The 25,916-nt window shown below is 44.8% G+C and overlaps 10 protein-coding genes across 10 annotated transcripts; 5 read left to right on the top strand and 5 right to left on the bottom strand.

The window, feature by feature from the left end:
- Nucleotides 1–171: 171 nt before the first annotated feature.
- On the bottom strand, nt 172–3,085 carry PHALS_01045 (divalent anion:na symporter family protein; the record flags this gene model as incomplete). The annotated part of the gene is made up of 12 exons (XM_024730831.1): nt 172–386; nt 454–688; nt 755–853; nt 918–1,118; nt 1,197–1,590; nt 1,650–1,713; nt 1,802–1,966; nt 2,039–2,111; nt 2,174–2,249; nt 2,317–2,438; nt 2,505–2,605; nt 2,677–3,085. 12 exons carry the CDS (start codon nt 3,083–3,085, stop codon nt 172–174), a joined length of 2,154 nt encoding a protein of 717 aa, XP_024581069.1.
- A 253-nt stretch (nt 3,086–3,338) lies between these two features.
- PHALS_01044 (Leucine rich repeat proteins, some proteins contain F-box) lies at nt 3,339–4,811 on the bottom strand (the record flags this gene model as incomplete). The annotated part of the gene is made up of 8 exons (XM_024730830.1): nt 3,339–3,402; nt 3,455–3,591; nt 3,650–3,734; nt 3,802–3,948; nt 4,015–4,136; nt 4,206–4,291; nt 4,360–4,456; nt 4,524–4,811. The coding sequence occupies 8 exons, from the start codon at nt 4,809–4,811 to the stop codon at nt 3,339–3,341; spliced, it is 1,026 nt and encodes a 341-aa protein (XP_024581068.1).
- A 5,105-nt stretch (nt 4,812–9,916) lies between these two features.
- On the top strand, nt 9,917–13,599 carry PHALS_01043 (Uncharacterized conserved protein; the record flags this gene model as incomplete). Its single annotated transcript, XM_024730829.1, has 5 exons — nt 9,917–10,822; nt 10,902–11,075; nt 11,138–11,331; nt 11,405–11,522; nt 11,608–13,599. The coding sequence occupies 5 exons, from the start codon at nt 9,917–9,919 to the stop codon at nt 13,597–13,599; spliced, it is 3,384 nt and encodes a 1,127-aa protein (XP_024581067.1).
- Nucleotides 13,600–13,707: 108 nt separating this feature from the next.
- On the top strand, nt 13,708–14,531 carry PHALS_01042 (arl1-family small gtpase; the record flags this gene model as incomplete). The annotated part of the gene is made up of 6 exons (XM_024730828.1): nt 13,708–13,810; nt 13,884–13,915; nt 13,973–14,116; nt 14,201–14,278; nt 14,347–14,447; nt 14,504–14,531. The coding sequence occupies 6 exons, from the start codon at nt 13,708–13,710 to the stop codon at nt 14,529–14,531; spliced, it is 486 nt and encodes a 161-aa protein (XP_024581066.1).
- A 282-nt stretch (nt 14,532–14,813) lies between these two features.
- PHALS_01041 (uncharacterized protein) lies at nt 14,814–17,546 on the top strand (the record flags this gene model as incomplete). Its single annotated transcript, XM_024730827.1, has 1 exon — nt 14,814–17,546. One exon carries the CDS (start codon nt 14,814–14,816, stop codon nt 17,544–17,546), a length of 2,733 nt encoding a protein of 910 aa, XP_024581065.1.
- Nucleotides 17,547–17,646: 100 nt separating this feature from the next.
- Nucleotides 17,647–20,055, top strand: PHALS_01040 (DNA damage-responsive repressor GIS1/RPH1, jumonji superfamily; the record flags this gene model as incomplete). The annotated part of the gene is made up of 12 exons (XM_024730826.1): nt 17,647–17,793; nt 17,858–18,050; nt 18,118–18,206; nt 18,281–18,421; nt 18,486–18,564; nt 18,638–18,699; nt 18,769–18,904; nt 18,962–19,029; nt 19,108–19,275; nt 19,334–19,750; nt 19,810–19,857; nt 19,954–20,055. The coding sequence occupies 12 exons, from the start codon at nt 17,647–17,649 to the stop codon at nt 20,053–20,055; spliced, it is 1,650 nt and encodes a 549-aa protein (XP_024581064.1).
- Nucleotides 20,056–20,150: 95 nt separating this feature from the next.
- PHALS_01039 (tRNA-splicing endonuclease, subunit Sen54, N-terminal) lies at nt 20,151–20,972 on the top strand (the record flags this gene model as incomplete). The annotated part of the gene is made up of 1 exon (XM_024730824.1): nt 20,151–20,972. One exon carries the CDS (start codon nt 20,151–20,153, stop codon nt 20,970–20,972), a length of 822 nt encoding a protein of 273 aa, XP_024581063.1.
- A 171-nt stretch (nt 20,973–21,143) lies between these two features.
- PHALS_01038 lies at nt 21,144–22,711 on the bottom strand (the record flags this gene model as incomplete). The annotated part of the gene is made up of 3 exons (XM_024730823.1): nt 21,144–22,345; nt 22,429–22,563; nt 22,666–22,711. 3 exons carry the CDS (start codon nt 22,709–22,711, stop codon nt 21,144–21,146), a joined length of 1,383 nt encoding a protein of 460 aa, XP_024581062.1.
- Nucleotides 22,712–22,713: 2 nt separating this feature from the next.
- Nucleotides 22,714–23,920, bottom strand: PHALS_15400 (uncharacterized protein). Its single transcript, XM_036407618.1, has one exon. The coding sequence runs from the start codon at nt 23,641–23,643 to the stop codon at nt 23,233–23,235; it is 411 nt and encodes a 136-aa protein (XP_036263305.1). The 5' UTR covers nt 23,644–23,920; the 3' UTR covers nt 22,714–23,232.
- PHALS_01037 (phosphatidylinositol n-acetylglucosaminyltransferase subunit) lies at nt 23,919–25,271 on the bottom strand (the record flags this gene model as incomplete). Its single annotated transcript, XM_024730821.1, has 8 exons — nt 23,919–23,967; nt 24,075–24,241; nt 24,318–24,465; nt 24,534–24,714; nt 24,776–24,893; nt 24,960–25,045; nt 25,114–25,201; nt 25,257–25,271. The coding sequence occupies 8 exons, from the start codon at nt 25,269–25,271 to the stop codon at nt 23,919–23,921; spliced, it is 852 nt and encodes a 283-aa protein (XP_024581060.1).
- Nucleotides 25,272–25,916: the final 645 nt, after the last annotated feature.

Genomic DNA, 25,916 nt, shown 5'->3' with positions numbered 1-25,916 from the left:
ATGAAGGAGCAGAAGTTTTGTCCATTCTTTCGCACACGTAACAAAGCACAACATAAGCCTAAACGTCGAAGAATTCCTCCTTGATTACTACTTTATTTCTAGGTCTCACTGTCAGAGAATTGAGTAGGATGTTATGTATGCTTATTTCTGCGCTTAAGTTGTTGTTTGGCTTCATACTTCCCACATTGTAGTCGTCAAATCAATCTCGTATCCCAACACAAGAACGATGAGACCGTAACCGAGAGTGACGATTAAAGCCATCGTAACGAGAGAAAAGCTCACTCCTACACGAAGAAAGTCTTTCACCTCCAGGTACGGTTGGCCGTGGTCGTCTAATACCAATAGTGAGTTGATGTTTGGAAAAGACGAGAACGGGAGTGCCATCGCTGCGAGAATAAATTAGCATACATTACCTAAGTTGCGGCTTCAGAAATAATAAACAATCGTGCTTACCAGCGGAAATGGCCAAAGCACAGCAGATTACAGGTATGTGTGGGTGTCCGATCTGAATTGCCATCTGAACTATGATTGGCAAAAGAATGATCGATGCAACTGTATGCGAGACGAAAGTCGTAAGGCAGATCACCATACTGCAGAGTGAAACAGTGACCATCCAGACGTTTCCAGACGGCAACGCATGTATGACCATTTGGCTAAGTGTGTCGAGAAGACCTGATCGCTGCACGGCCTAGACGGGAGAGTAAGAACAGGTGTGAGACTGATAACCCATCATATCAGTAATGCAATCACGTACATCTCCCAAGACGTTGCCACCACCGATCAAAAACAGAATATGCCACGAGAAAGAGTCAAAGTCAAATTGGCTGAGCATGCCCGTGCCAAACATGATAAACTGCAAAGATTCGAATTCATTAGTTTAATCAATACATCAAGCATTGACGATGGTGAATGCTCACCATAAATATCATTGAGATGATACCCAAATCACCAAAGGTGGTAATTGTCACCGAGAATGACGCCCACAAGAAGATAGTTAGAAGCGTCATGGATACAACAACAACATGAAGGCTGCTAATCTTTTGTTTCTGGTCGTAGACAATCTGTGGAATGTACGTCGCATCCCTAGGATCCATAACCCACAGCAAAAAAGCCCAACACTATTGTATAACACGGAAACAAGTATGTAAACAGATTAATGCATACTTTCGAGGAAAGTCTGGTACCAGTTTGCTTACCAATACTGTGCTAACAGTGCAAAATGGAACAGCCATCGCCATCCACTGACCAAAGGTGACAGTATATCCGGCCTTTTCCAAGAACGATACCGCTAATGTGTTTTGCAATGAAGAAATCGGAGTCATCATTCCTCCCAAATTGCAGGCAAAAGCCAAGCCGATTAATAGCGTCTTGACATAGATACTGTTCGTGGGAAAGTCTCGAATGATAGGAAGCAGGACCGACACACATAGTACTGGAGCCGTGTGGTTACTAATCCACATTGACAAAAAGAGTCCCATGAGCATGATTGCCAAAAGAAACAAATTCGGGCTCTTCTTGAAACGACGCTGCAAAAATGCAGCAATGTAGAGCTCAATCTGACACTTTGCGAAAGCCGCCGATATTGAATAGCTATAGCAGATGCATATTTATGATTATAAAGCTTTCGACCCGAATGTTGCTGGACGCACCCGCCCATAATCAAAATTGTCGTGTGGTTGACCAACATGGACATGACTTCCTTGGCAGATTGCTCTGTAGATAGCCCGTGGTCAATGTCAATGCACTCGTATTAGCAACCGTGTATGAATACTTTGAGCGATAAGATAAAAAAGGCACGTACTAGCAGTAAGCAGATTGTCAGGGTGCGCTTTGTCATTTAAAATACGCAGGAATACAACAAGCGGAGGAACGAGTAACGCGGTTGCAAAATAGGGAAGTGCTTCTGTGACCCAGAGTGCTGTTATGAACACGAGCATGGCGAGGCATCGCTGTTGCACGTCTTTTCCTAAATCCATTCAAAACAGATCTTAATCTTGTAGCATACAAAACGTCAAAATTGAATCATCGCTATATCAACCTTCTGGTGTGATTCGAACAAGCATAAGAAGAGCAAATAGTGCCAATGAGATGCAGAACGGGACGACTTTCACCTGACGCGCACCCAAAAGAAGAAATAAGTTTTGAATCTTTCGTTTTGTACAAGCCGACTCACCTTACGAAGCAGCGCATTCTGGTCCCCTTGCATTCGCCGCATGCGACGTTCCATGTTTCCAGCCTCCAATTTGTCCCTGTGACCAGTATATAATCATTAAGAACCATAACACTTTCAAATCAGACGAATAACCTTCACCGTACTTCGAAGTAAGCCGAAATACGCGAGTCAGCAAGTCGTCGATATCCGTAGACTTATAAAAGCGTTGATTACCCAAGCGTTTCATAAAAGCGTCTTGCGTATGAGTCTTCACGGTCTTGTCAAACTGCAGAAAACGTCATAACTCACGACTAGATTATTCTAATCATCCTTATTCTCATTCTTGTTTCACCTTCTTGACAATCTTTCGAAAACCTGAATGATTTATTTGTACAAACGTACGTAAATCCACCAGTGTATCATAGATCTCCTGTAGCGCTGCAAACCCATGCTCTGCTCGATAACAGTAACAACCAACAAGTTTCAAGCTCTGGACCTTTATATGTAATAATTTTGATATGTACCTTGTGAGTAAGTACGAGAGCGCGTGTGCACGTGACCCGTGGGCGTTCTCTCGTCCTCTAACATGACCTCAAACTCGCCCACGGATCGGTAAAGGCGGACGACTTTACTTTTAAAAAAGTCGTTGACGATCATTAGGTTGGCATCAAGTACCTCCCAGAACTGATCCTTGGCATCCTGCACATCATCCACTACGGGTTTAAGCAGTGGGTGGCTCTCGTCCACAACCACGTGAACCTCCTCGTCACCAGCGTCAAGCTCCATCTTGTGCTGGAGCTTCTTCTGCTTGTTCTGTTTTTTCTCTACTTCAAAGGCAACGCGCTTAATAAGCCGCTTTAAACGCTTATACTGCACATAGTTATCACGCCACTCTGGATTAGCCGAGATCTCGAGCTGCTTGCCGAACTTCATGGCCAAAAGCGAGGGCAGAAGCAGCAGGTTCAGTTATTGAGCGTAAATTGAGTGTAACTGCAGTAAAGTTAGCCATCATAGTGATGTTTTACCACAATACTTGGTGCAAAAAGTGATCTGCAAGAAAGATAATTCGCTGCTTTAAAGATACAAATACGATCTCAATTGATCAACACACAAAATTTATCTTTTTTTAAAGATGGGCACACATATTTCGTTTTAAAACAAAATGAGTGCCATATATTCAAATCGTCTAAAATGTCACTTGAAGCTCAGGATACCGATCTTTGACAGCTGCAGCCGCTTCCTTTGTGATACTGAAAAGTATCATATGAGCACACATCACCTAAGTCATCGGCAAAAACTTACCTAGTGTACCGAAAATCAATTTTTTTGAGCCGCTTTCGCTCCGGCTCGAGATTTTGACCAGTACCAGACTGGGGTGCCGAAGAATCAAGCAATTCGTTTCTACCACCCATTTTTGCATGAATTGTTGCCAGAATAGCCTACATCACATCAAACAGTTGGACAAATATCAAATAGATTATTTTCATGGTAACATACGTCGGCCGAGACGCTCTTCACGCCGCATAAATTTAATTCCTGCAAGTTTCGGGCTTCTGACCCAAGAAAACGAAGCAATTGGTTGCTTTTTAAGACGTTGCAAACAGTCAGTACAATATAATATTAAATGATATTTGAAAGGTAGAACATACGTGATCGCGACATTCCAATGTAAGCACAGACGCGATACGGACTCGCGCTTTTTTAATAAAGCAATCAGAGCTTCGTCAGTAATGGCACAGTAGCCAACACTGAGGCTATGCAACTTCCGGCATTTAACCATAATAGCCTTGATAGTTCTTCAGCAACAAAACATACCCATGTCAAGCATCTGAACAATTTTCATCACTCCAACAACACCGTACTGATCTGTCACAGGGTGGCCTGACAGGTGAACTTTCGTAAACTTGGAATGATTTGGATGTCTTTCAATTAGCTTTGTAATGCCTGAAATCGTCATGTTGAAGTTGCCACCAATATCCAGGCCCTGCATTGAATCACCCGCTTGTTCAGAATTAAAGAACGTAGAAAACTAAAGATCTCAACAGTTGCAAACCTGCAGTTTCGGTGCAAGTTTACGTAGATGATCTAATGAGGCGTCCGTCAACTTGCGACAATTTTCAATGTTCAGGTCCTTGATTTCTGCAAATGTTGTTTTGAGCGATAAATACGTCAAAGGTTGTAGTTGTAGACATTCAGCAGATCATCACCTGGACAATTTTTTAAAAGAGTCTCAATTGCATCATCCGTAAGTCGAAAACAGCCCGAAAAATTAACCGAGTGCAATTTGGGGCACGCCTGAGACAGCTAAACGACCAAATAATTTCATCGTCAGCACTCTCTGTTCTCGTATCATGATAAGGAAAAGCCTTACCATCTCCACAAACACGGCTGAAATTTTAGCTCCAATTATCTCAATGCGTGTCATGCTGGAATGAAAGAAACTTTGAGGCAGCGTGTCGTCGCCGACTCTTCCTCCCCGCAGTAGTGCTCGGATAACTTCCTGCTTGACCTTGTGCGTGCGCGACTTGGTCGGCTTTCCAATGCGGTGGGCACGTTCTAACGTTTTTTCATTAATAATCACGTCTAGCTGTCGCGGCGCCTTGGAGATAAATTTAAGCACTAGCTTATCCAGCGGAGACACCTCGCGGCGGAACGCCATCCCACAAATAAATAGTACTCCACACAACACTTTGTTATACCAGAAGTTATACCAGTCTCTCTTAATACTTATTTTTGAGACTTTTATTCTAGTCAATAAGTTGTAATTACAAAAATATATGATTAATAAGTATAACATCTAGCAATTTGATTCTGTGAAGCAGAGCTAAATAATATCGCGTTCTAAAGGCGATGGATAATCGACAGTGTCACAGGTACGCACTGGACCGTTATGTACAGAACTTAGTTCCGTACAATTGATGTACAATTGTACGAAAATCACATTAAACTTCAGTGAAATTTTGAATATTCGAAGGCAACAAAGCGTTGGTACTCAAACCAAAACATGTTTCCTAGCACAGCTACGTGTGATCTTCGTTTGCGGTCTTAATCTGCCTCCGAGAAATCAGCAACCCACCAAATTTTGATCGTTCGATAAGACTTCTGTGGTGTTAGTCTCATATGAAGCGATATTAAGCTGTATAACTCATTATGAATAAACGTTAATATGAATTTAGACGAAAACATATGTCCTTTTGAAGTCAAGTACTTCGTTTCTTCAAAACTCATGGGTGGGGAAAATCAAAACTTACCTCATCCAGCTGAAGCTATTTGATGCGAGAACGATTCTACACAGATTTTTCGCAGGACATGTTGTTGCCCAATTGTGTAGCAATTATATTGCCAAGTACCTGGAAAAGAGTTCAGAAAACGGAAGCAATAGTGTAAGGGGTTACTTGTACCGTGGTACGAAAGGGGTCGCACAAGATGGTGTGACCGTACGGAGGTGTCGATTACACAAGGCGGTGTAATCACACAATGTGGTGGTTACGCCGTAACAAGAAGCCACTACGTGGCGGAAGTGCCTAAGATTTTAAATATAGGCGGCTCTGCCGCAAATAAAAAAACAAAAACAGTTTCAATTTTAAACGAAAGAGTGCATCTGCCTTGGATCAAGGTTTTTGGCACTCTTGGAGGTAACGGATTGCGATCCGCTACACTCGTACTGGTTCTAGTATAGAACGCAAGGTCGGTGACCTTAGTAAGCTTCCTATAAGCAACGAGCTACGGCAGCCCCGCTGCAAAAAGTGAGTCGAGACCCAGCGTGAGACGGAAAGATGCGATGGTATAATGCGGTCTACGGAATGAATATTTGTTGGAACAGGAAAACCGATTACATGTCGTGATTTCAAAGGGTGTCTCTGGCGAGACAGAAAATCTCAGTTGTCTAGTGTATCCTGTTTCAGAACCGATGGACCTGAAGAGCGATTTAGGTCACAAGTAGAAGAGTTGGGTCATGATATTCAAAAAAATGACTTATCCTGGTCGGTGCTGCGGTGCCAGCATTACTTTAAGACGCATTCACCGTGCGAAGCAATAAAGTTTTACATGTTAGCGGCGATAATGATATTAAGTCGCAAACATGGTGATGGGGAAGACTGAGGGCTTTAAGTCTCACCCGACTACCTCAGGCAGAAGCTCGTAGCGAGCTTCACGAGTACTCTTTGGTGGATGTCTGCAAACGGTCGTGGCCGGAGAAGAAGCTGTGCTCTTCATCCGTCATTGATATGTCTAACATACAGGACTCTGAAAGCTGCAGCAATAATACTGCGTAGTTTTTGGATCGAAATTTGTGTCATGAAATAAGCATGGTAATTGGAAACAAATGTCGCGTCGGACCTCAATGACCCTTAGCAAAAACCAATGTGCCGTCGTAGACTCTCTTGTTCGTTCAGAACACGAAGGCAGGTATTGAGAGAGAGATAATTTTTTTAATCGGCGCCGACTTTCTCTGTCAGAAAAGCTAGCAGTAAATACGGATTGTGCAAGCTGTATATTACGGTGGTTGTTGCCCTGATTTGTACTTAGTTTCTTGATTAGACTTGCCACAAAAAGGCACCGTTTGTCGAAAGTTTGCTCGATTTCCCTGAACATGTTTGATGGGCTTCAACAAACTTTCATGAAAGACTGAATCATCCCTTCCAGCGCGGTGAGAGATCTGAGCTGAATGATTTGGAAGTTGCGGGTTATGCTGCTAAAATAACGCAGCTATTCAGGCCACATCAAGTCATGCACAAAACTATTTTTATTTATGGTCATGCAGGGCATTTGAATTTGGATGTGGACATCCATATTTAGCAGCTTTGAGCCATGCTCAAGTGTATGCTCTAAAATACACTGACTGCTTATTCAAAGAATTTCCACTTCTGGGTTACTGTATTGGGGGCCATGGTATGTTTATAGATTCGACGTTGATCATGACCACATGAGATTGATCGGTACCAGTATTTTTGGAGGTTGATCGGCATGAATAACTACTCGTACAAGCGTGGTGTGATCGACACGACCTCTCACCAATCTTTTATACATGAATGTAAAGTTGTGCTGGTTTTGAGGGAAAGGACAGTGTGACAGCTGGCTTTATGATTCCCCCAATTATAATTCTTTGAGCACCGAAAGTGACTTTTTTGGATTCAGAGTGTTGCCATAGTATGTGTTTCTACCAGCAAATGTCAATGGGAATGAACGCGTCAGTCTCGCAAGTTTCAAGAGGAATTATCCAGCTCGTGACAAAGAGTAACATGCTATGAAATACCCCTTTGTCAAGTTCAGGATGCATTTAGACATTTTGTGATCGATACAAATTAGGTTTCGATGCACACGCCGACGACGTTACCACGTCTCTCATAGACGGTTATCCTTCTTTTGAGATAAGGTCACAGCCAGGTGGGCTTTTTGTGGTGGATGTTACGCTGTTTCACCCGAATTATGCGCTGTTTCATATCGCAACGGTGATATACGCTGGTGAGGCAATACATAACGTGTAGGGTCAAATGCAAAATGCGGTGCTAGAGCATTGATATGCAAGGATCTTAGGATCTCAGATGGTCATTTATTAAGTGTGCGCAATTGTACGTTCGCATCACGATTCATTATCGTAAACTTTGAACCCCTTCATCAAAATGTTGGACATTGGGGAGCCGTGAAAATTGCTGATAGATTCAGGAGCGTCGTGTAAGTATATGCGACGCAAGACAGTCAGAAACGGTGGACAGTACGCGGAGGCATTGGACATGCCGCATACAGATTAACTTTCGTGCGTCTTACGACGGAGACTCAAGTGAAAGGTGTCAAACCCTGTGTCAGATCCCGACCCTTCGAACCTTTCACCTTAAAGCGGGCGGGTTAGAGACGGTGCATATGTCAAGTATTGCCGTAAATGGAACATCTGCGTGTATCAAGAAGCTTCTCAACAGCCAGGATATGTATCTTCCCTCCCGCATGGCTCAGGCTTATCACCCTACGGCGCGCTCAGTGATCACTCCCTCCCAATTGGCTTTCGCGGTACGGAAGCAGTACTCCGCATTCGATGCAATAACTTTAGCTCCCTTTAAGCAGTTACAGTGAGTTCTCGGCGCGGGTCGCAACTGTTTAAATTCTTCATGAAGATGGTACTATCACTGCCTTCGAGAGAGGATCTACGGCCAACGCGGCGATACGCGTACTCAACATCTGGCCACTAGCTTCCGCTTTCCATGACGACTTGGTCAAACCTTATATTGTACTCGATATGCCTGTAAGGCGGTGCGATCACCAGCTACATATTTCGCTTCATTTTTTTCCGTGCTGGTTATGACTGTTTTTCGCTGCACAGTAAAGCCCTCAGCCAGCTAGCTCAAAGCAAGCAGGACGCACTTTTGATCCGTATGGAGCATGGCTGAGTTCTTGGCCAAATCGACTCCCTTCAGTCAGAGAAAGATTTTTGTCCCTACCCTCAAAAGGCTGAGCTCAAAGATATAGCGGCCTCATATTGGGTGTTTTCTTGCCTTACCAATACTGGTTCAGCGAGCCCCCGAAGGTGTCTTATCAGCGACATATCAAGAATGATGAGCACCTACAGGCGAGCGATCAACGCTTCTGACTACTTGACCACCTGTTCCACGATACAATTGGGGCAAATTATCGACAAATGCTTTCCAAATATGTTCAGTTGTCACGGAGGCAGGTTAACAAACAGCTCGTGTTCCATTCTCTCAACGGAAGCACTCCTTTACGACTCGATAGTCGGATTGATTACCTGTACTACCATACGCCAAAGATTTGACCCAAAGAGGTTGTGTACACAAAGCACAGAGGTTGAATTCTTCCGCTGCAAACTTGTGAGAGGGTAAAATGTGACAGAATGTTGGCAGCTCATTAATTTGGCTCTCACTCTTGGCCATTCAAAAGACGCGTCGGGTAGCACCAGTATTGTGGTCTTTGTGGACCGTCAGAGAAAATGACTCATTTTGCTGATGTTAGCAAGGGATCGAGATTCGCGTTTTGCAGTGATTTTGCTTGTGACATTTATTAACGGTGTTTCGCACCAGGACAATTCATATTCACCACAAATAGATGGTAAGATAGAGCGCGTTTATCGCGTGGAAAATGATAATTCTCGAAGACCCTTCTGCAAAACAACCACGGTGGAAAAACGAGGTGCTCCCACTCGTTGGGATTGCGTTAAATATTGCTAGACGACGCTTAATTTATTTTTTATCAATAAATTGGTTACCCCCTGCGTTTTTTAGCAGTTATGGTCGAATCTAGGAAAGAAAAGAAATGAGCAAGACGCTTGACATCCCGACATAAATGTCAGCATTTTCCGTTTTCTAGGTGGGCTCGATAAAGAGACGATCAGGTGAGTAGCGCTTTACAGAAGACAGAACAACATCTCAGCCACCCCTCAGCTGATCTACCATCTGCTATAAGACAGACATATGAATTCGAGCCGCTTGGGTGTCTCCATAAAACTAGCCATCGAAGCTATAGCTTTCATTGTAAAAAGTTGAATTTTTTTATTTGCTCGCCGAATTTCAGCTGCAAGATAGGCCTGCCTTGAACAGATTTTGAAAAACTATCACCTTTCTACGTTGACCTTGATGTACGCTTGGCTCGTCTGGTAGTTTTTAGGACCCAAAGGATACTACTATTGGGCAATTGGCTGAAACTAGACACGACACTAGCACAGACGGCTATTTGTGCTAAAAATCTTAGGCCAAATTAAAAAATTGTTAGGTTTCCTCGAACGGCGCCAATACTTCTTTTTACATTCTGTAGACTTTTATGACGGATAAAAGTGAGTCCGCATTGATGGATCCTCCGCCGCCTCCGCCGCCTTCGGCCCACGGGGTTCCGTCTCCTCCTGATGTATCGCCCTTTTCTCCAGCAAGTGCACCACCACCACCTCCTGGCCCTCCACCTTCGTCTAGTTCAAAAGCTGACACGCCGTCTCCGACCTCCGTGCATCCGGTGAGCAAATCTGCAGCAATACCACACTCAAGGCTGCTGAACAGTCTGCCGCTAGATGAACCGGACGAATTGGATCGCAAATGGTACGCTCATTTCTATCATATGCAGAAGACTATTCAGGGCAAGGACGAGGCTGCCGCGCTTGCCATTTTAAAAAAACAATCAGCCGAGGGCGTCACGCCACTTCCCTTTCAGCCGAATATCGCTCTGCTGTATGCAATTGTGACAGAGCCGACACTAGCGAAGCAGCATCTTCGCTACCTTACGGTAGTGGCTGCCATCGACAATTACAAGATTTGTGTGGGTTGGTTACAACAACTTATAGATCTAAAGTTTGTAAAGCTGCTTGTTGCGTGCCGGAGTCAATTATTGTGGCTAGTGAGAGAATTGGTGCATTTGAATGCGCTAGGAGTGGATAAGGTCATTGTTTGCTTGATGAGATACTTGGTTGGCGGCGATCCCAGCCGCACTACAGTATGGCTGGCTTCTTCGATTATCCGGATCCTTATCGAACACGAAGCCTGGCTCCTGTCATGTTCAAGCTTAATCCCATTTGTTTTCCATACGTTTGTGAGAATTTCTCTTGATCACACAGCTTCGCAACACTCGAGCTTGCTCAAGCAAGAGGTGGAGCTGTGCACTACGCTGTGGAACCGTCGACAAGCAGATGTAGCGCAGCTTGGACGCGATATTGTGCGTGTTCTTAGCGACGCCAAAGACGTAGGTGCCATTCCACTCTGCATCACTGTTTCGATAGAGCAAGAATAATCGTAATATTTTATCTTGATGACGAATGCAGATCGCGGGAATGAGCGCTCTGTGGAAACAGTTGCGGAATGTTCGCGACAATTCTGAGCCTGAAAAAGATGTCACTGTCTACTCGGTAGCTCAATTGATGGCAATTCCAACCCCCGCCAAATATCTTGCCGTTCGATTAAACCCCAAAATGGAGGAATACCTGCTATTCATGATGGTGCGTTTGAGACCCAAAAAAATTTCGATGGCGAAGTGGCTAAAGAATCTGTGAACTTTTAGGAGCGCGTTCAGGCTGGATCAGTGACACGCTATCAGAAGTGGTTTTTTTCTCAATTTTTGAGCAGCCCCGGTTCGGAAGCTCTTGTACCTGACCTTGTGCGCTACATTTGTGCTGTTTATCACCCTTCCAACCAAATTCTAAATTCTAAAGTCACCCCGCGTTACCATATTCTAGGGTGGTTATACCTCTTATGGTACGTCTCGTGAAATAATCAATTGTAAGCCAAAAATGTTCTAAAGATTTTCTGTGTCAACCAATTGGACCAGCCATGGAAGCAAAACGCCGAGCTTATTGGCCCGAGTACAGCTTGCTATGTTCTTCGACTATTTGTACTTCAAGTCATCAGACAACATCATGACTGTGGAACCAGCGATGCTGTTAATGGTATGAGCTGGCAAAGTACAATCTGTTTCACAAAACTTTTAAAATACTGACTTTACCTGTATATCGTTGAACGCCAAATTATCAGGTGAAATCTCTCAAAAGTCATCCAGTCGTAACGCTTTCAATGATTCAATTTCTCGTATTCGCGGTGGAAAAATTTGCAGCATCAGCGCTCAACCGAACACTGATGCAAAAAGGTGTGTCGACCGCGTTTGCGATGATATTAAGACTCGGAGTCGTCCCATCCCTTCTTCCATTGCAGTCGTTCCCTTTGCTACTATCGAGTGCTCCAGAGTTGCAATCAGAGTTGCATCGTATATTTCCAGAGCATTTTCCTTCCTCAGAGAATGCTAACAAGGCTCAAGCGCAGCTAAGCTCACTCTCGAGTGCGGCAGGAAGTTCTGCCGGATCCTCTCCTGTCCGGCACTCTCCAGCAAGACAGTCACCAATCCGACAATCGCCCATTCGTCAGTCGCCTCTCCGTGGCAGTCCAGTAGGATCTGGCAGCCCAACTACGTCACCACTGCATTCTCAGAGTCCCACACATTCAGACGCAAGTATGGGCGGTGGGGGTCCAACTTCGGACACAAACTCATTAGGCGCGTTGTCTTTCTTGCCGGACAATCAACAGGCGGTTGATTCCGCGACAGAATTGGCTACTTCAAATGACACAACATCACTTTTGCCTGCTATTTTTTCAAAGCAAGTTGCAGTTGATATTCCTGAAGGCATTTTACCACTTGGCCGTGATGATATTTTACACTTTCAGCAAACGATACCTGATCCATTTACTAGCCCATCCGAAAATTTTATGGAGTATTTAAACGACATTTTGATTTCATGGACTCGTCAAAGCAACGCCGTCATTATTGCTGCTCCACTGGGTATGTTTTTGCATGCTTCACTTGAGCAGTTAATAGTGTCGTCACGAATTGCTTTTAGCAATGCTCCAGATATCCCGTCACTAGGTGTATTTGATTTGATATTGGATCAGGTACTAAGTGAGTCCCCGGAGCTATATGTTCCTTTTCTAAAAGCCATGCATGCGCGGGATGTAACAATTTCCTACCGTTTGCTTGCCTTTTGTTGCTCCCGAGGCAATAGCAAGAGCCTTGATGTTGCTCTGGCTCCTTACGCTGCTTTTTGCGAATCTATTGGCGGTAACATGGCCCAAAACCTTTTGAAAGATTTGAATTTGAGCCAGCAAGTCGATGATGCGCGGTCGCAAGCTTGTGCTCTTCTGAATGATCAATATACCTTGTCGGAGTCGAAAGACGAATTGGATGCTGTAAGCGGTACTGCATTAATATTGTGTCCGTACCTGTTCGCAAATATGGAGCATCCAATTCTATCCAAGCTCATGGCTCGCAGTGAAGGGCTTGTTCGGCTGCTTCTAGGAATAGTCACACCAAGTATGCTGAATGCGCTTTGCACTCGTGTCATTATGCGTGAATTCGCAATATTTAAAAATCGCTTGGCGAATATTGTGCTCTCATCGCTGCAATGGACCTCATGGGAACAGTACGGCATGTGGGATCTCGTGCTTGCAGAGCTCCTGTCGGGACAGTCAGCCGCAGCTGAGCAGACCATGATGGCAGCGACGCGCAAGGTGCTAGCTTGTGTGAATCCGAAGGAGAACGCAGAGACAATGACGGGATTGCTCAAGTGTCTGATTCACTTTTGTCCCGACGTCAGCGTACTTCAGAGCATATTCAAGTTGCCTGACACATACGACGACTTTCCATTCGCGGTGTTAGTGTGCTGGATGGAAAAATTTCCGGAAGTTGTTACAGACTATGTCCGTAGCTCGCTAGAAAATTCTGGCAACATTTTGAATAGCAAGCCGCTCGCAGAACTTGTCCGAAAACTGGACCACCTTCAGAACCTGCGGAATCGTAGTTTCAGCTCCGAACAATCAGGCCGAATTGCTGTGCTGAAGGATGAGACCATCTGTGTTGCATTAAAAAAGCTACTGCACCAATCGGGTGATGCAAGTAGCAGCTTTCGAGCACTGAATGCACTTTTACTCGATAAAGAACCTCCCAACAAAAAAATGCGTCTCAATGACGCCATTTAAAAAAGTGTCGTAATTGAAACAAAAATATACAGTAATTCTTGTATCGCTTCATTCCCTCGATTCACTGCCTTAGAACCTCATTTCACTGCCACCTTATATTATACAACCATGGGAATCGCAATGTCTAAGGTGTTTGCGGCGCTCTTCGGTAGCAAAGAGGTTCGCATTCTTATCCTTGGATTGGACAATGCCGGCAAGACTACCATACTCTGTACGCGTCATACTAATAGATGCAAAGGTTTTTTTATGATTGATCGCATGCTGATTGTTGTGTGAGCTGATAGACCGTTTACAAGCCGATGAAATCGAACAGACAGTACCCACTATTGGCTTTAACATGGAGACGCTGCAGTATAAAAACATCAAATTTCAGGTCTGGGATCTCGGCGGCCAGACGAGCATCAGGCCATATTGGCGATGCTACTACCCTAACACAGATGCCATCATATATGTTGTCGACTCGGCCGACGTTGACCGCCTTAACATTGCAAAGCAGGAGCTACACGCCATGCTTGAGGTAGAATAGCATTTGTTCTGGGCTACAACGAGAGTTTTGGAGTTTTTGTCATAATTCTGTTGCGCTGAACGGATATTTGTGTAGGAAGAAGAGCTGAAGGATTCAATTTTGCTTGTATTTGCCAACAAGCAGGACCAGAAAGGAGCACTGAATGCCGCTCAGGTGTGTTTATATGGATTGATTAGGCTCATTAAAAATGGAGTTGAAAGTACGATGGCACATTTTCACAGATTTCAGAGGCTATGGGACTATCCGATATTCGGAACAGGCAGTGGTCTATAAAAGAGACTACAGCAACACAAGGCTCAGGTCTGTTTGAAGGATTTGACTGGTAAAGTTGGTGTGAATGGAAGTGCGTCAAATCATCTCTAATGTTGCGATGTGAAGGATTGTGACGTGTATTAAGGGCGAGTAGGCGTTCGGTGTCCTCTCGCAAATCAGTGCGTGCCATCAAACTGACCAAGAGCACTTGGTAGAGCTCATCTGAAAACTCTGCACAGGTTTCTGATATACATTCAGGGTATGAACAGGTAGATATATACATCGAGAGGACTAATTAGAGAAGCTGGGAAAGGATGAAAGTGCTTGTTTTAAGGTTGGGCATTGGTTTAATGTAAAATTGTGAATATACTAAATAAGTGTCCTTCAAGCGACTGCTTGAAAAAAATCATAACTGTTCAATTCTACGTGGATTTTCATGGCAAAAAGGCATACCATTTGGCACGGTCCACCTGAATGCTGGCCGACCGAACATTGTCGTGTCTTGTACATTATCAGCAAATACGCACAACAAGCGCGAAACGTTCAATCGAATGAAAGCTGGATTCGCCAAGTGGCTCTGCTTGTGTTGCTCTACGAAGGCATCGATTCCGGTGTTTTACCATTCGACTACTCTCCAAGCCTGATCTGGCTGACATTCGAGCGTCACACAGACCGAAAGTGGCTTCAGATATCGCAGGAAGCAAAGTCCGTTATTGATGACCTGTGGGAAGCCAAGCTTGTGAATGGCATTAAACTTTCGTCTGTGGACTATCAACCAGTCACGGCATACCAAGCTTCCTTTCGTGGATTATCAATCGTGGAGCATATGCCAGATGCTTTAAAAATGGACACTAATACGTTTCTTTACGCCCCAATAAGTTGTTCCCAGTCCAGCGAAGTAGGCGCCGTAATCCCCGCTAACATAAAACCCAGCCAATTGTTGCATGTACGCTATGACGGCTCAGACTTTCATTTAGAAAATAGTGATCGGTCTTACTCGAGAGTTAGCAGAGTTACTGATTGTGAAGATGTGTCATACGTATCGTCACCATATATTCCGTCTGGACTTCGATCTTGTACGAGCTTTCTCGCTGAGCCTACAAGCAACAGACTTCGTGCTCCCGAGTCGGCGCATGGTCACAATATGATGATGAAGAAGGCAAAACCAAGTATCACACTTTCACAAGTACATGCGCTTGTGGGAGAGTGGCTGCCGTTTGGAGCCAACCAGATTTCGGCTCTAACTGAGCGATTGGGGGCAATGGATCGCTGTCAAGGAGGACTTTTTAGCTCCAAACTGGATTTGCAACCTACTGAGACGCACTTCGAAGTGACCCCAGGTCTTACACAGGTTAAAATCTTGGACTTTGACACCATCCGCTTCATCAATTTTGAAGCCGAAATCAACTTCCCGGAAAGCAAGGGTGTTATCCAGATAGAAAACTTTGGCATGCATTTGCACGTTAGTGGTGCTGTCCTTTATGGTGTGAAAATTGACGCTATTATGAATCGCATGGAGCATGCTATCACTTTCGACTTGCTAGCGCGCTTGCTGGTGGATGTGCATCAAGATTCTTCGGGCATTATCCACGATCTACTCTCTCGTTATCAGCTCAGTGTTCTTGATATGCTTTTTATGGGGAAAGCCGACCAACGTAACAAGTACAATCTTATTACGGCTGCATCGATCGAGCCAAAATTATCAGCGTCCAGTTACCTGGACAAAGGTGAGCGTGAGAATGAGCTCAAACAAGTTTTAGGCGAAATTTACGCATGTTACGACATCACAAAAGACGACGTCTTTTTTCTTGGACGGGAGGGATGTTTGTTCAGCGGTCCCGGTGCTGCCCAATACGAGTCTCTTCTCACGATTTTTATGGGTCTTAATAGCCGAGAAATTTTTATTCGAAACTTTTTTGTGCGCACCTTTGTACTGAGCGATATGCTGGAGAATCTAGGCGTATGCATCCGCAATTATCAGAAACATGGAGAGCATTCTCTAAAGTTGGTAAAAAAGTCGTTAAGCGACGCAGCAAGACACATGATTTTGCTCATTGAATGTCTACAGTATCTTCTCGAGTCCGCAGAAGCCCTCGAGTTGCCGCTTGAGCCTCCTGACATCTCTTGTTCCAAGATTCACAAATGTCTGCAGCTATCGGAACGTAAGAATAACGTTATTGTGCGATGCAAGGACTCCATTAAACTCATCGAGCGTCTTCGTACACAGCTTGACACGCTTATCACCAAGTTTGAAGGCATTTCACGGCTTCAATTGACAAATGTATCGCAAAGCTTTGAGATCAACGTTCGGCGGCTTGCTGAGTCCCTGCTCGTTCGTGATGAGCTTGAGCGCAACTTGGACATAATTGGCATGATTTTTGCGGGCAATCTTTCTTTTGATATCATCGATCGACTTAGCGGTGGAACTTTCAATGTGTCTAATCCCACGTGGTTCATTGACTGGATTAAGAAGCCCATCATTGACGCTCCATTTGCATTTTTGATTATTAATTTGCTCTGGTTTGCTATGATTTTGATGACATTGCGAATCTATTTAAAATTCCGAGTGTCCAGGAAAGGCGCAACGCTTGTAATCCGTGCTCACACAGATAAGCGTATCAATCTCACTCAGTTGCGCAGATTGCTTGAGAGGCGGAATGTTCGTCTCGGTGTACTCGAGTACGATTCGGGCAGTCGACCTGAATTACAAAGTTATAAATGGGAGGAAAACGGATTTCCGACCGAGTACTCAACGACCCAAGTACAGATTGTTGTAGATGAGAATCAGAAGCTTTTGCGGTCCATTCGTCTGCAAATCGCGTGTCCGCGTGATAAGTCAGTGTCGATCCACTCCCGTCGCCTTAGTATGCGAAATATACAGACCTCGAATATATCACGACGAGCATCGCGCCGACTGCATCCAGCTCCATCTTCAGTCACAGTTGTGGAAAACAATATTCTTGAGCAGTTTTCCTCAATATTGCGCAAAGAGGGCGTTTACCCAGAGCGCTACGCCCCGCTCGCTCGACTTGGAAGTCAAATCAATTTACTCACACATCCTCAAGACTTTTCCGAGCGTAAACATAACCGAGACATCAACTGGATACGACGCCGTCGCGGCGCTGTGGACACAACTGTCGATTTTCGCGATAAAAAGTATTCTAAATAGATCAGTCATAATTAGAAATGTATAAAACCTGTGAAAAATCAAATGATTGATTTTTGTAGTTTCGGCGAAGCGTCTCCGCACACATCATTCTTTACTAATAATGTGCCCGAGCGACGATCACAAGTCGTCGTCTTTAGATGTAGGCTGGTGTCCAGTATATTACCCCACACACACTGAATTCCAGTCGTTTGCCACCTATATCCGTACCGTGGTCGAACCCCAATGCGCCAATATTGGCATTTGCAAGGTAACTACGAATAATTATCGGCGACTACACGCAGCATTTGAAATTAATATTTTATGTATGGCAGGTCATCCCTCCTAGCGGCTGGTTCAGCCGCTCATACGATATTTCACAATTGAAGTGCCAAGTCAAAGCCCCAGTCTGTCAGCACGTCGCTGGTAAGAAGGGCATCTTTAATGTGGACCTCGTAGAAAGGAAAAGCATGAGCCCTGAAGAGTTTCATGCCGTGGCTAATGTTGCCAACAACCAAGAGCCGAAAGGTACTTTCAGATACAACACGGTCACAAAAGCGGATATTAACGTTTGTATCTGCTACTTATGGTGCAGATAATGATGATCTTTTGGATGTGGAGCGGCGATTTTGGAAAGGATTAAGGGGCACAATGGATCCACCTATATATGGTGCTGACATTGTGGTAATTTTCAAATGCAAAATAGCTTTAATTTGTATGAGAAGCTTGAAGTTTTTCGTTGTGCTGCTTGCAAATAGGCGTCGTTGTTTGGAGACGCAGATGCCCTATCGTGGAATCTTAACGACCTGAACACAATTCTTCGCACGATTGACTTACCTGGAGTCACACAGTCTATGTTGTATTTTGGCATGTGGAGAGCCATGTTCGCGTTCCACACGGTAGGTAACTCTTGGCCTCACTGTAATTTTAATGACTTACAACTATCTCGTTTTGCTAATGAAGGAAGACATGGATCTCTACAGCATAAATTATTTGCACACAGGAAAACCTAAATTTTGGTACGGTGTGCCTCCACATGCTGGTAAGAAGAAAAGATGCTGTGCCTGGTTTTCTTTCACTTAGATTTTGATCTCTTGCGGATATTTACACTACAGCGACTCAGCTGGAACGTGCTGCGCAGTCGATGTTTCCTGAAAAGTATCACGAATGCACACAGGTACAGAGTACCTACTTCTTCGTGTTGGACTGGGCAATGCTAACATGATTTGTCATCTCATTGTTACAGTTTCTTCGGCACAAAACATCTCTGATCTCACCTGCACGTCTAAAAGAATTTGGAGTTCCATTTTTTCGAGCATGTCAAAAGCCGGGAGAGTTTGTGATCACATTTCCGGCAACTTACCATCAGGGATTTAATTTTGGTACTGCTGTTCCGTTATTGTCTAGAATGTAAAATTTGACGTAGCTTTGGTTAAAAGGTTTTAACATCGCCGAAGCTGTTAACTTTGCAACGCTTCATTGGATTCCATATGGGCTAAAAGCCAAGGTAAAGATTGAGTACAACGCACCAAAAGGTGCTGATGGTGTTCGTATTTATTCACTTGATTGTCTCGATTGCTTCTAGATCTGTAAATGTCATCCTGATAGCGTGCGAATTGATATGGATTCTTTTTTAATGAGGTTATTCGAAGAGCCCCGGTGCGATTCTGAGGCAATTGGTGAGGATCCTTGGATATTTAGCTGCAAGTGTAACAAATACTGCAGCAGCAACAGTCCACATGTGGAAGTGGAGGTAAATGTGTTTCCTTCGTGGATGAGTTTGGTAAATAGTAACTTCCGTATGCTGCAAGGAACAATGGTTTGAATGTTCAAAGTGTAAAATTTGGGCTCATGTTCGCTGCATTCACTCTGGTCTGGCTGATTTGGCTGCTGAAGACTTACCTCAGTCATTGCTGTGCCACCGCTGTCTCGCTGAAGTTTCCTGTGGCAAGCCTTATGAATTGTCCAGTGTTGGTGTGGGACGACGAGGTGGCTCCGCAGTAAAGGTTATACGCCGTAAACTGGGCAAGCGGAGGAAGGAAGCTCTGATTTGCCCAAGGTCGGAAGCAGCGAGGGTGTCGGCTATAACACTCTCGCCACAAAATAAAGCCGCTTTAAGGTCAAATGATGGAGGATCATATACGTTGAAGAGCACGGCAAAGAATCGAGCAGCAAATCGCAAGCATCGTTTGATCAAAGGCTCGATCATTCGATTTGAAAGTACTGAGGTTCGTCTTTCGGGTGAATTGAAGATGGAAACTTCCTAATCGTGTTTTGCACGTTACAGGCTAAGATTTCAGCTGTCCAGGGCAAATTTGTTCGCGTTCACTATAAGGTACTATAGAAATCGTCCAACATTGTAGTACTCATGCTCTTTACAATGCATCTGGCTAACTTTATATCTATATAATTATCTATTTCTACTTATCAGGGCGAATCTTTGGACAAAGACGAGTGGCTGCCAATGAACTCCAAAAAGTTATCCCAGGGAATTGTATCAGTGGTGCCACCTGTACCAAAGAGAAAAGAATAATTTTGTGCAACAGTGCACTTTATATATAATATTGTATGAGTACAATATATTTGAAACTATCTAGGCTTATTACAAAAATTTGAAATCCAGTTGCGATGAAACGTTCTGACAAGGATGTCTCTGTTGGCGAGTACGACCCGGTGACAGGGCTGACGCACATCACACACCATCGCGGCCGTCTATTGTTTAACATGGGTGCTAGCTTTAAGAAGCGACAGCGTCGAGGGCTTTCAGTTGATAATATTCCCAAGGCATTGCCCCCCTCGACCTCAATTGGAACCTTCACGGGACTCTCACTGTACCCAGAGGAGGCCTACTATTTGTTACAACAAGGAGCAATAATAATCTACATTATGCCTCACGATGGCAATGATGCCCATGAGATAAACCTTGCTGCCTTTACCGACATGTTATCTAATAATGCACACGTGTCCCTTTCCTGTGTAGAGGTGTACTCTTATCTTAAGGAACAAAAGCTGCATCCTCGTCGCTGCCTCGAGCCATTACCGCAAACTTTCTCAGGAGGAAACGATCCTAGCATACCTCGACATTGGGTGAGTGGTGAGCGTTTCAACGTCGCTTTCGAAGTCTGGAAGACGGTGTCAGTAAATGCTAAACCGAGCAACGTCAAGCCAAAAAGAAAACAGAAGACGCTAGTGCTTGTATTTCGGGTTGTCGTGTGTCGCTTTGGAGACGCAGCACCGACCCCCCGAATAATACGTGCTGCTACGCGATGCAACGAAGCACTTGACGGCATAAGTATGAGTAGTCAAGTTCCGTTAAAATTAGCAGTTGTACATCATGATGGTAGCGTCGTGCTCTTCTCGATAAGTGTACCTGCTACAAGTGCATCTGAATTAGCAATAAAATACCATCAGACCATAGCAACACAGAAAGTTATCGTCAACGCTGAATAATAATAATATTAAGACACTTCTCATGAAGGTCGTTGGCTTCAACCTAGGACTAGCCACAGGAAACACGTTGAAGGAGTCTAAGAGGACTGAACTTTGAATAGGCAGACAAACGGAACGGCGCTTTACGAGGAAGCTACAGCACTAGTGACCACCACGACGTTGCTCTTTCAATTATAACTTCTCATTCGGAGCAAAGTAACTTGTCAAGAATTTTTCCGGGTCCAACACAAAATCGTCATCTGCATCCTCAAGACACAAGTCCGCTGCAAAATTCTCGCTATCAATAGTGTTGTCCAGCTCCAAAAAAGGTTCGACGTCTATCGTTTCGGAGGCACCAGATTGTATCGAATTTTCGGTGGCTTCTTGCGCTGTATCAGATGTGGAAAACCACTCCAACTCTTCTTCTGTAAGCTGCAACAAGTCGTCATTGTCAATAGACGCGAGGGTCTGGTCCACACAGTCGACCGAATAGTCGGCTAGGGACTTATCCTCCGCAAAATCAAGAATCATCACTTCTGCTGCGGCATCGGCAAAGTCCATCGGCAGGTGAGGAGGCTGCGTAGCATTTTGGTTTTTTATGCTGCGTGCAAACATGAATCGACTGTCCGTGGGATTACCGAAAGACAACTTGTTACCTAAAAGCGAAGATGTTTTCTGCTTAGGGGACATATGAGTAGCAAGCTGTTTCTCGCGGGCGAGACGCTTAGGTACACTGGGGAGCACAGTCGAGTCATCCATGTCCATATTCATCTCAAGTAAAGAGTATTTGCGCTTTCGCATATAATGCAACTTTTTCTGCGAGGCGGGGCTCGAAGGAATAATTGAAGGTGCTACGCCTGCAGCGACTGCTGCGCGATCCTGTGCTTCGCGTTCCTTTAAACGGGCCTCCTCCTTTTCCAATTTTTGATAATACTTCTGAGCATGGGTCCGAATCTGCACGACGGTGCGCGTCTTGATAAGTGTAGCAATCTTCTTCCAAGCACGATAGGGGAAAGTTTCTAGACCTTGTAGAAAAAGCTTGTGTTCAGATTCGGTCCAGCGACCAGTGTTGCCCTTGTGAGACTTGCCTGAACCTCCATGCGAATTGTCTTCAGCATCGTCTTCGTCATCGTCCGATACGTCATCGCTCGGGATGCACAGGCGATGACTTGCAAAGGAGTTGGATAAAGTGCTGGACTGGGATTTGGACGTTGCGGTTGTGGCCACAGCAGCTAGCTTGGCCCCAGGGTCGCGCGGGGACACGGTAGCAGCAAAAAGCGGAGCATCAGTACCCAGGGGGGTCATGGGTGCGTCCCCTCTGCACGATAAGAAAGCGTCGTTCATGTGCTGCAGCGATAAAAGCTTTGGGTGCGATCGGACACTTTTAAGCACTTCTGTGGAAGCCATAATAAATGTTGAGATAGGAGAGTGATTGTCGGTAGAAGCAAAGGATTGACGATGCACGATGCACGCTCACGAGAGTGATGGTATAACGCACACACAAAGACACGGGACGAAACAACGGTAACGCAGTCCAAAATTGATGCAGGCGGATGAGATGAGAGGCTCACCCGGACAAACGAGGGAAGTTTGTGGAGATAGAGAACTTGCACTGCTCCAGGTGAAAATTCAAATGAGTAGATAACTTAATCTTTCCTTTATATATGCCGCCTCCTTGAGTCGAGCTTCGGTCTTGAGAGGTACGCCAGGGGACCAATGGCAACACTGGTTGAAGCTTTTAGCCAATCGCGGCCCCTCATGCGATGAAGAGTGTTCTTCCACGGTTCGCGCTCGGGCTGACCCGTCGTCGTTGAAGTTATTACAAAGTCCTAATAATTTATTGGAAGCCAGAAAGAGGGCCCAACCCGCGGATAATAATAGTACTATGTGTTGTACAGAAAAGCATACCTTCCCGCATACGCCTGACGTTGCTACAACTCTGCAGTTACTTAGCGGAACTAAGCTAATCGTTGTACGCTGTAGGGGTATTACATTTTACATGCAATACTCGACGGACTTGTGTTCGTAGTCGCAGCAGGCAGCGGCCGTTGGCTTGAACTAAATAAAAGTCTTTATTTGCCTGACCATGCAGCCATGCATATGGATAGCCGAGCGGTGCCATCTGCTGGAGGCCATATTATTTACGATGGCGTGTGGGTGTGGTGGGCTTGATGCTTGTACTGTAAGCATCACAATATACAGTACTACGGCCCCACTGATTCGCGGAAAGTTCTGCTGTAGCCTATAAGGGAATAAATCATCGATTGTGTTTAATGATTGGTTAAAACAAAATCTTGAAAAGCTTTGCTTTAAACTGCAAACTCAGCGTGACACACATCTCTGAGCAGCCGGTGTTGTTCTTATAGCAAAGCTCTTTGAAGGGGCACAAGAAGAGATGAGTGGACAGCACACGACTCGCAGAGGGGCGCTCATTCTGAGTTCGAGACAGTTGCGTCCCGCAACTTGCGACTGATAAGGCTCCAAAAACAGAATTTACTGCACTGTCCGACAGGCTGACAGTGTAGCCTTGCATGTGCACCTTCACTATCAGTGTTCGAGCAGTATGCACGACTAGTGGGTACGCATTGTGGTACAGCTGCCCAAGACTGATTTGATTTAAAGAGGCCCACTTGGATGAGTTTCGGCACCAACTATATTGGCACTGCCAACAGCCACGGGTGGGGGATCCCATACCGAGCTGAGGGGCCTTACTGGTACATGTACAGCATTGCGCGCGAAGAGGCACGTTGCATACTTTTTAGTAACGGCTGGGTAGTTCGAAAGAAAATGCGGCGAACGTAACGGCACACCACGATGCGCTTGAAGTTGCGACGCATGTGCGTTGGAGAATTTAAACGAGCGGAACGAAGCGTTAGACGAATGCAAAGGTGTCAGCACTTTAGAACTTGACAATCCGTGATTCCTGTGTTGGCCGAAAGCCTGTCGCTTCTTGTCAGACCGGCGGTACTACTGCTCGGGTTGGATGTGAGCGATGTCCCAAGGTCCAAGAATCTCACTGCAAATGGAACACAAAACGTCCATATGATTTCGTGCGTCAGTCGGAGAATGCGCATCATCGCGGAAATTTTTTGATTTAAATACAGACTGAATGACATCAGGTACCTTTTAGATTCTTGCACATGCATGAACCAGAGTGGGCACACGAAAGCCAAGAATATGACAAAGGCACCCGTGAGTACGCTTAGCAAGCCTGAAATCTGCCACGTCAGCGTCAGCGCGAGGAAAAGTATCATGGCTGTCGTTATCAAGTGCAGCCGCTCTGAGTACCGCTACAGCAAACAAAACGGAGGGTCATAAAATTGCATCCAAAAGCATCAGAAGCGAAGGCAGAATGCTATAACCCACTTTGACTTCGCGTTGGAAGATGGGGAAAATGGCGAAGACTTCAATGGCAAGGAGCACGAAAGCGAAAACATGCTCATTTGACTGCAGTCTTGAGCCTAGTAGCACCGCCGTGAATATGGCGGCATTTAGTGAGATGGTGCCACTAAAGCTGTCCCACAGCATAATCTATCACTAATGGATGATCCGTATTTTAGAAATATTCCAGGTACCGCTTACCGGCCGATACCTGAGTTGACATAGTTGTAATCGTGGGTGAGAAGGTGCAGCATACCCAGAAATGTTGCCAGCACCCATATCGTGTCGTCCGCGTACGATTTCGTGAGCGTCCGTAGCACAGGTGACAGCAGTGATAGCGTAGCGCAGAACAGTAGGCACGCGTTTATGGTGTCCCATGTGCCTGTTCATGTATATATGATGGTCAACATCACCACAGTGCTTTTCGCGCAAGATAAACTCACACAATGGTACTTCGAGGTGAGTACGAAGCACTGCAAAGCCTGTCACTGCTAGTGTCACATCAATTACGCCCAGAAACACGGTTGATACAAAATCTTGCCGGACAAATTCAAACATCGACTAAAGCACGCATTAAACGCAGCTTTAAGTGAGATATTATGTCATCATGTTCCATTTAATACGCACGTAAAAAATCAAAATAGCGCTTATCTGCTGTATGATAGCCGCAGCCGAGCGGACCATGCCACCGTAGTCGTGCTCTTGGACATGAGCTGGACATGATAACGGCAAGAAGGTTGCTATCAGCATCGCAAAACGGTACAGCAGCAATAAGAGGCACCGTTAGTCCGCAATTGCTCTAAGAAAGTCTTGTCGACATAATTGTCCTCATGGGGCTGCGGAGCATAAAGAATTTTTTTCCATTGATGCTGGAACCAAAACTCGTGTTACATGTGAGATCTTATAAGCATGTTTTGGCCTCACCGTCATTGGTGCCATTTCGCGGTTATTAAATCAAAATTGTTTACGGGCTCGTCTAGAGCATTAGAAACTTAAACATAGAAAGTTTATATTAAAAATTGAAAAATTAGGACAGTACTAGATGGGCGGGGACCGACCCCCTAATAGTCACCCTAATGTAGCAGGTTTCTAAGAAGAAGGCCATTCCACCTCCGTTAAAAATATAAAACCCACAGGTCACTAGACCCAGTGAGCAACCCTACTTGTCAGGTAGAGCATTAGTTTCCTTACTCATTGAGTTTAAGCCATCACAACATAATGAAGGGAAAATTATTTATATGCTAAAACTTACCTCACGTGCATCAAAAAGTATATATGTGAAATGTAATAATTGTTGTTTATTTGCCATTGACCTGATATTTTGTTAAAAAAGTAAGTGTTGTAAATCTATATAGTAGCATACGGCGACGCTCATATTAACAATTAAGCAAAAGCCTACTTTTCATTGATGGATAAGCTTCTGGGCACTCGATGCGGCAAAGCATGCAAAGAGAAGGCTATGACTTTATGAGCCCGCTTTAATTACCGCACAAAAATGGGTTCGTACGTTTGCTTCAAAATTTAAAAATAAGTACTTCTTCGCATGATTTAGATAATAAGATCAAGTCTGACTTTGATAGATGC

The sequence above is a fragment of the Plasmopara halstedii genome (genome assembly GCF_900000015.1).
Source record: "Plasmopara halstedii genome assembly, contig: Scaffold_1343, whole genome shotgun sequence".
Classification (NCBI taxonomy): Eukaryota; Oomycota; class Peronosporomycetes; order Peronosporales; family Peronosporaceae; genus Plasmopara; species Plasmopara halstedii.
The sequence above is the reverse complement of the archived record's forward strand: the minus strand, read 5'-3'. Positions and strand labels throughout refer to the sequence as shown.

Coding starts and splice junctions, on each gene's coding strand:
- PHALS_15400 (XM_036407618.1), bottom strand. CDS start 23,643: ATGGGATCCCCCACCCGTGGCTGTTGGCAGTGCCAATATAGTTGGTGC.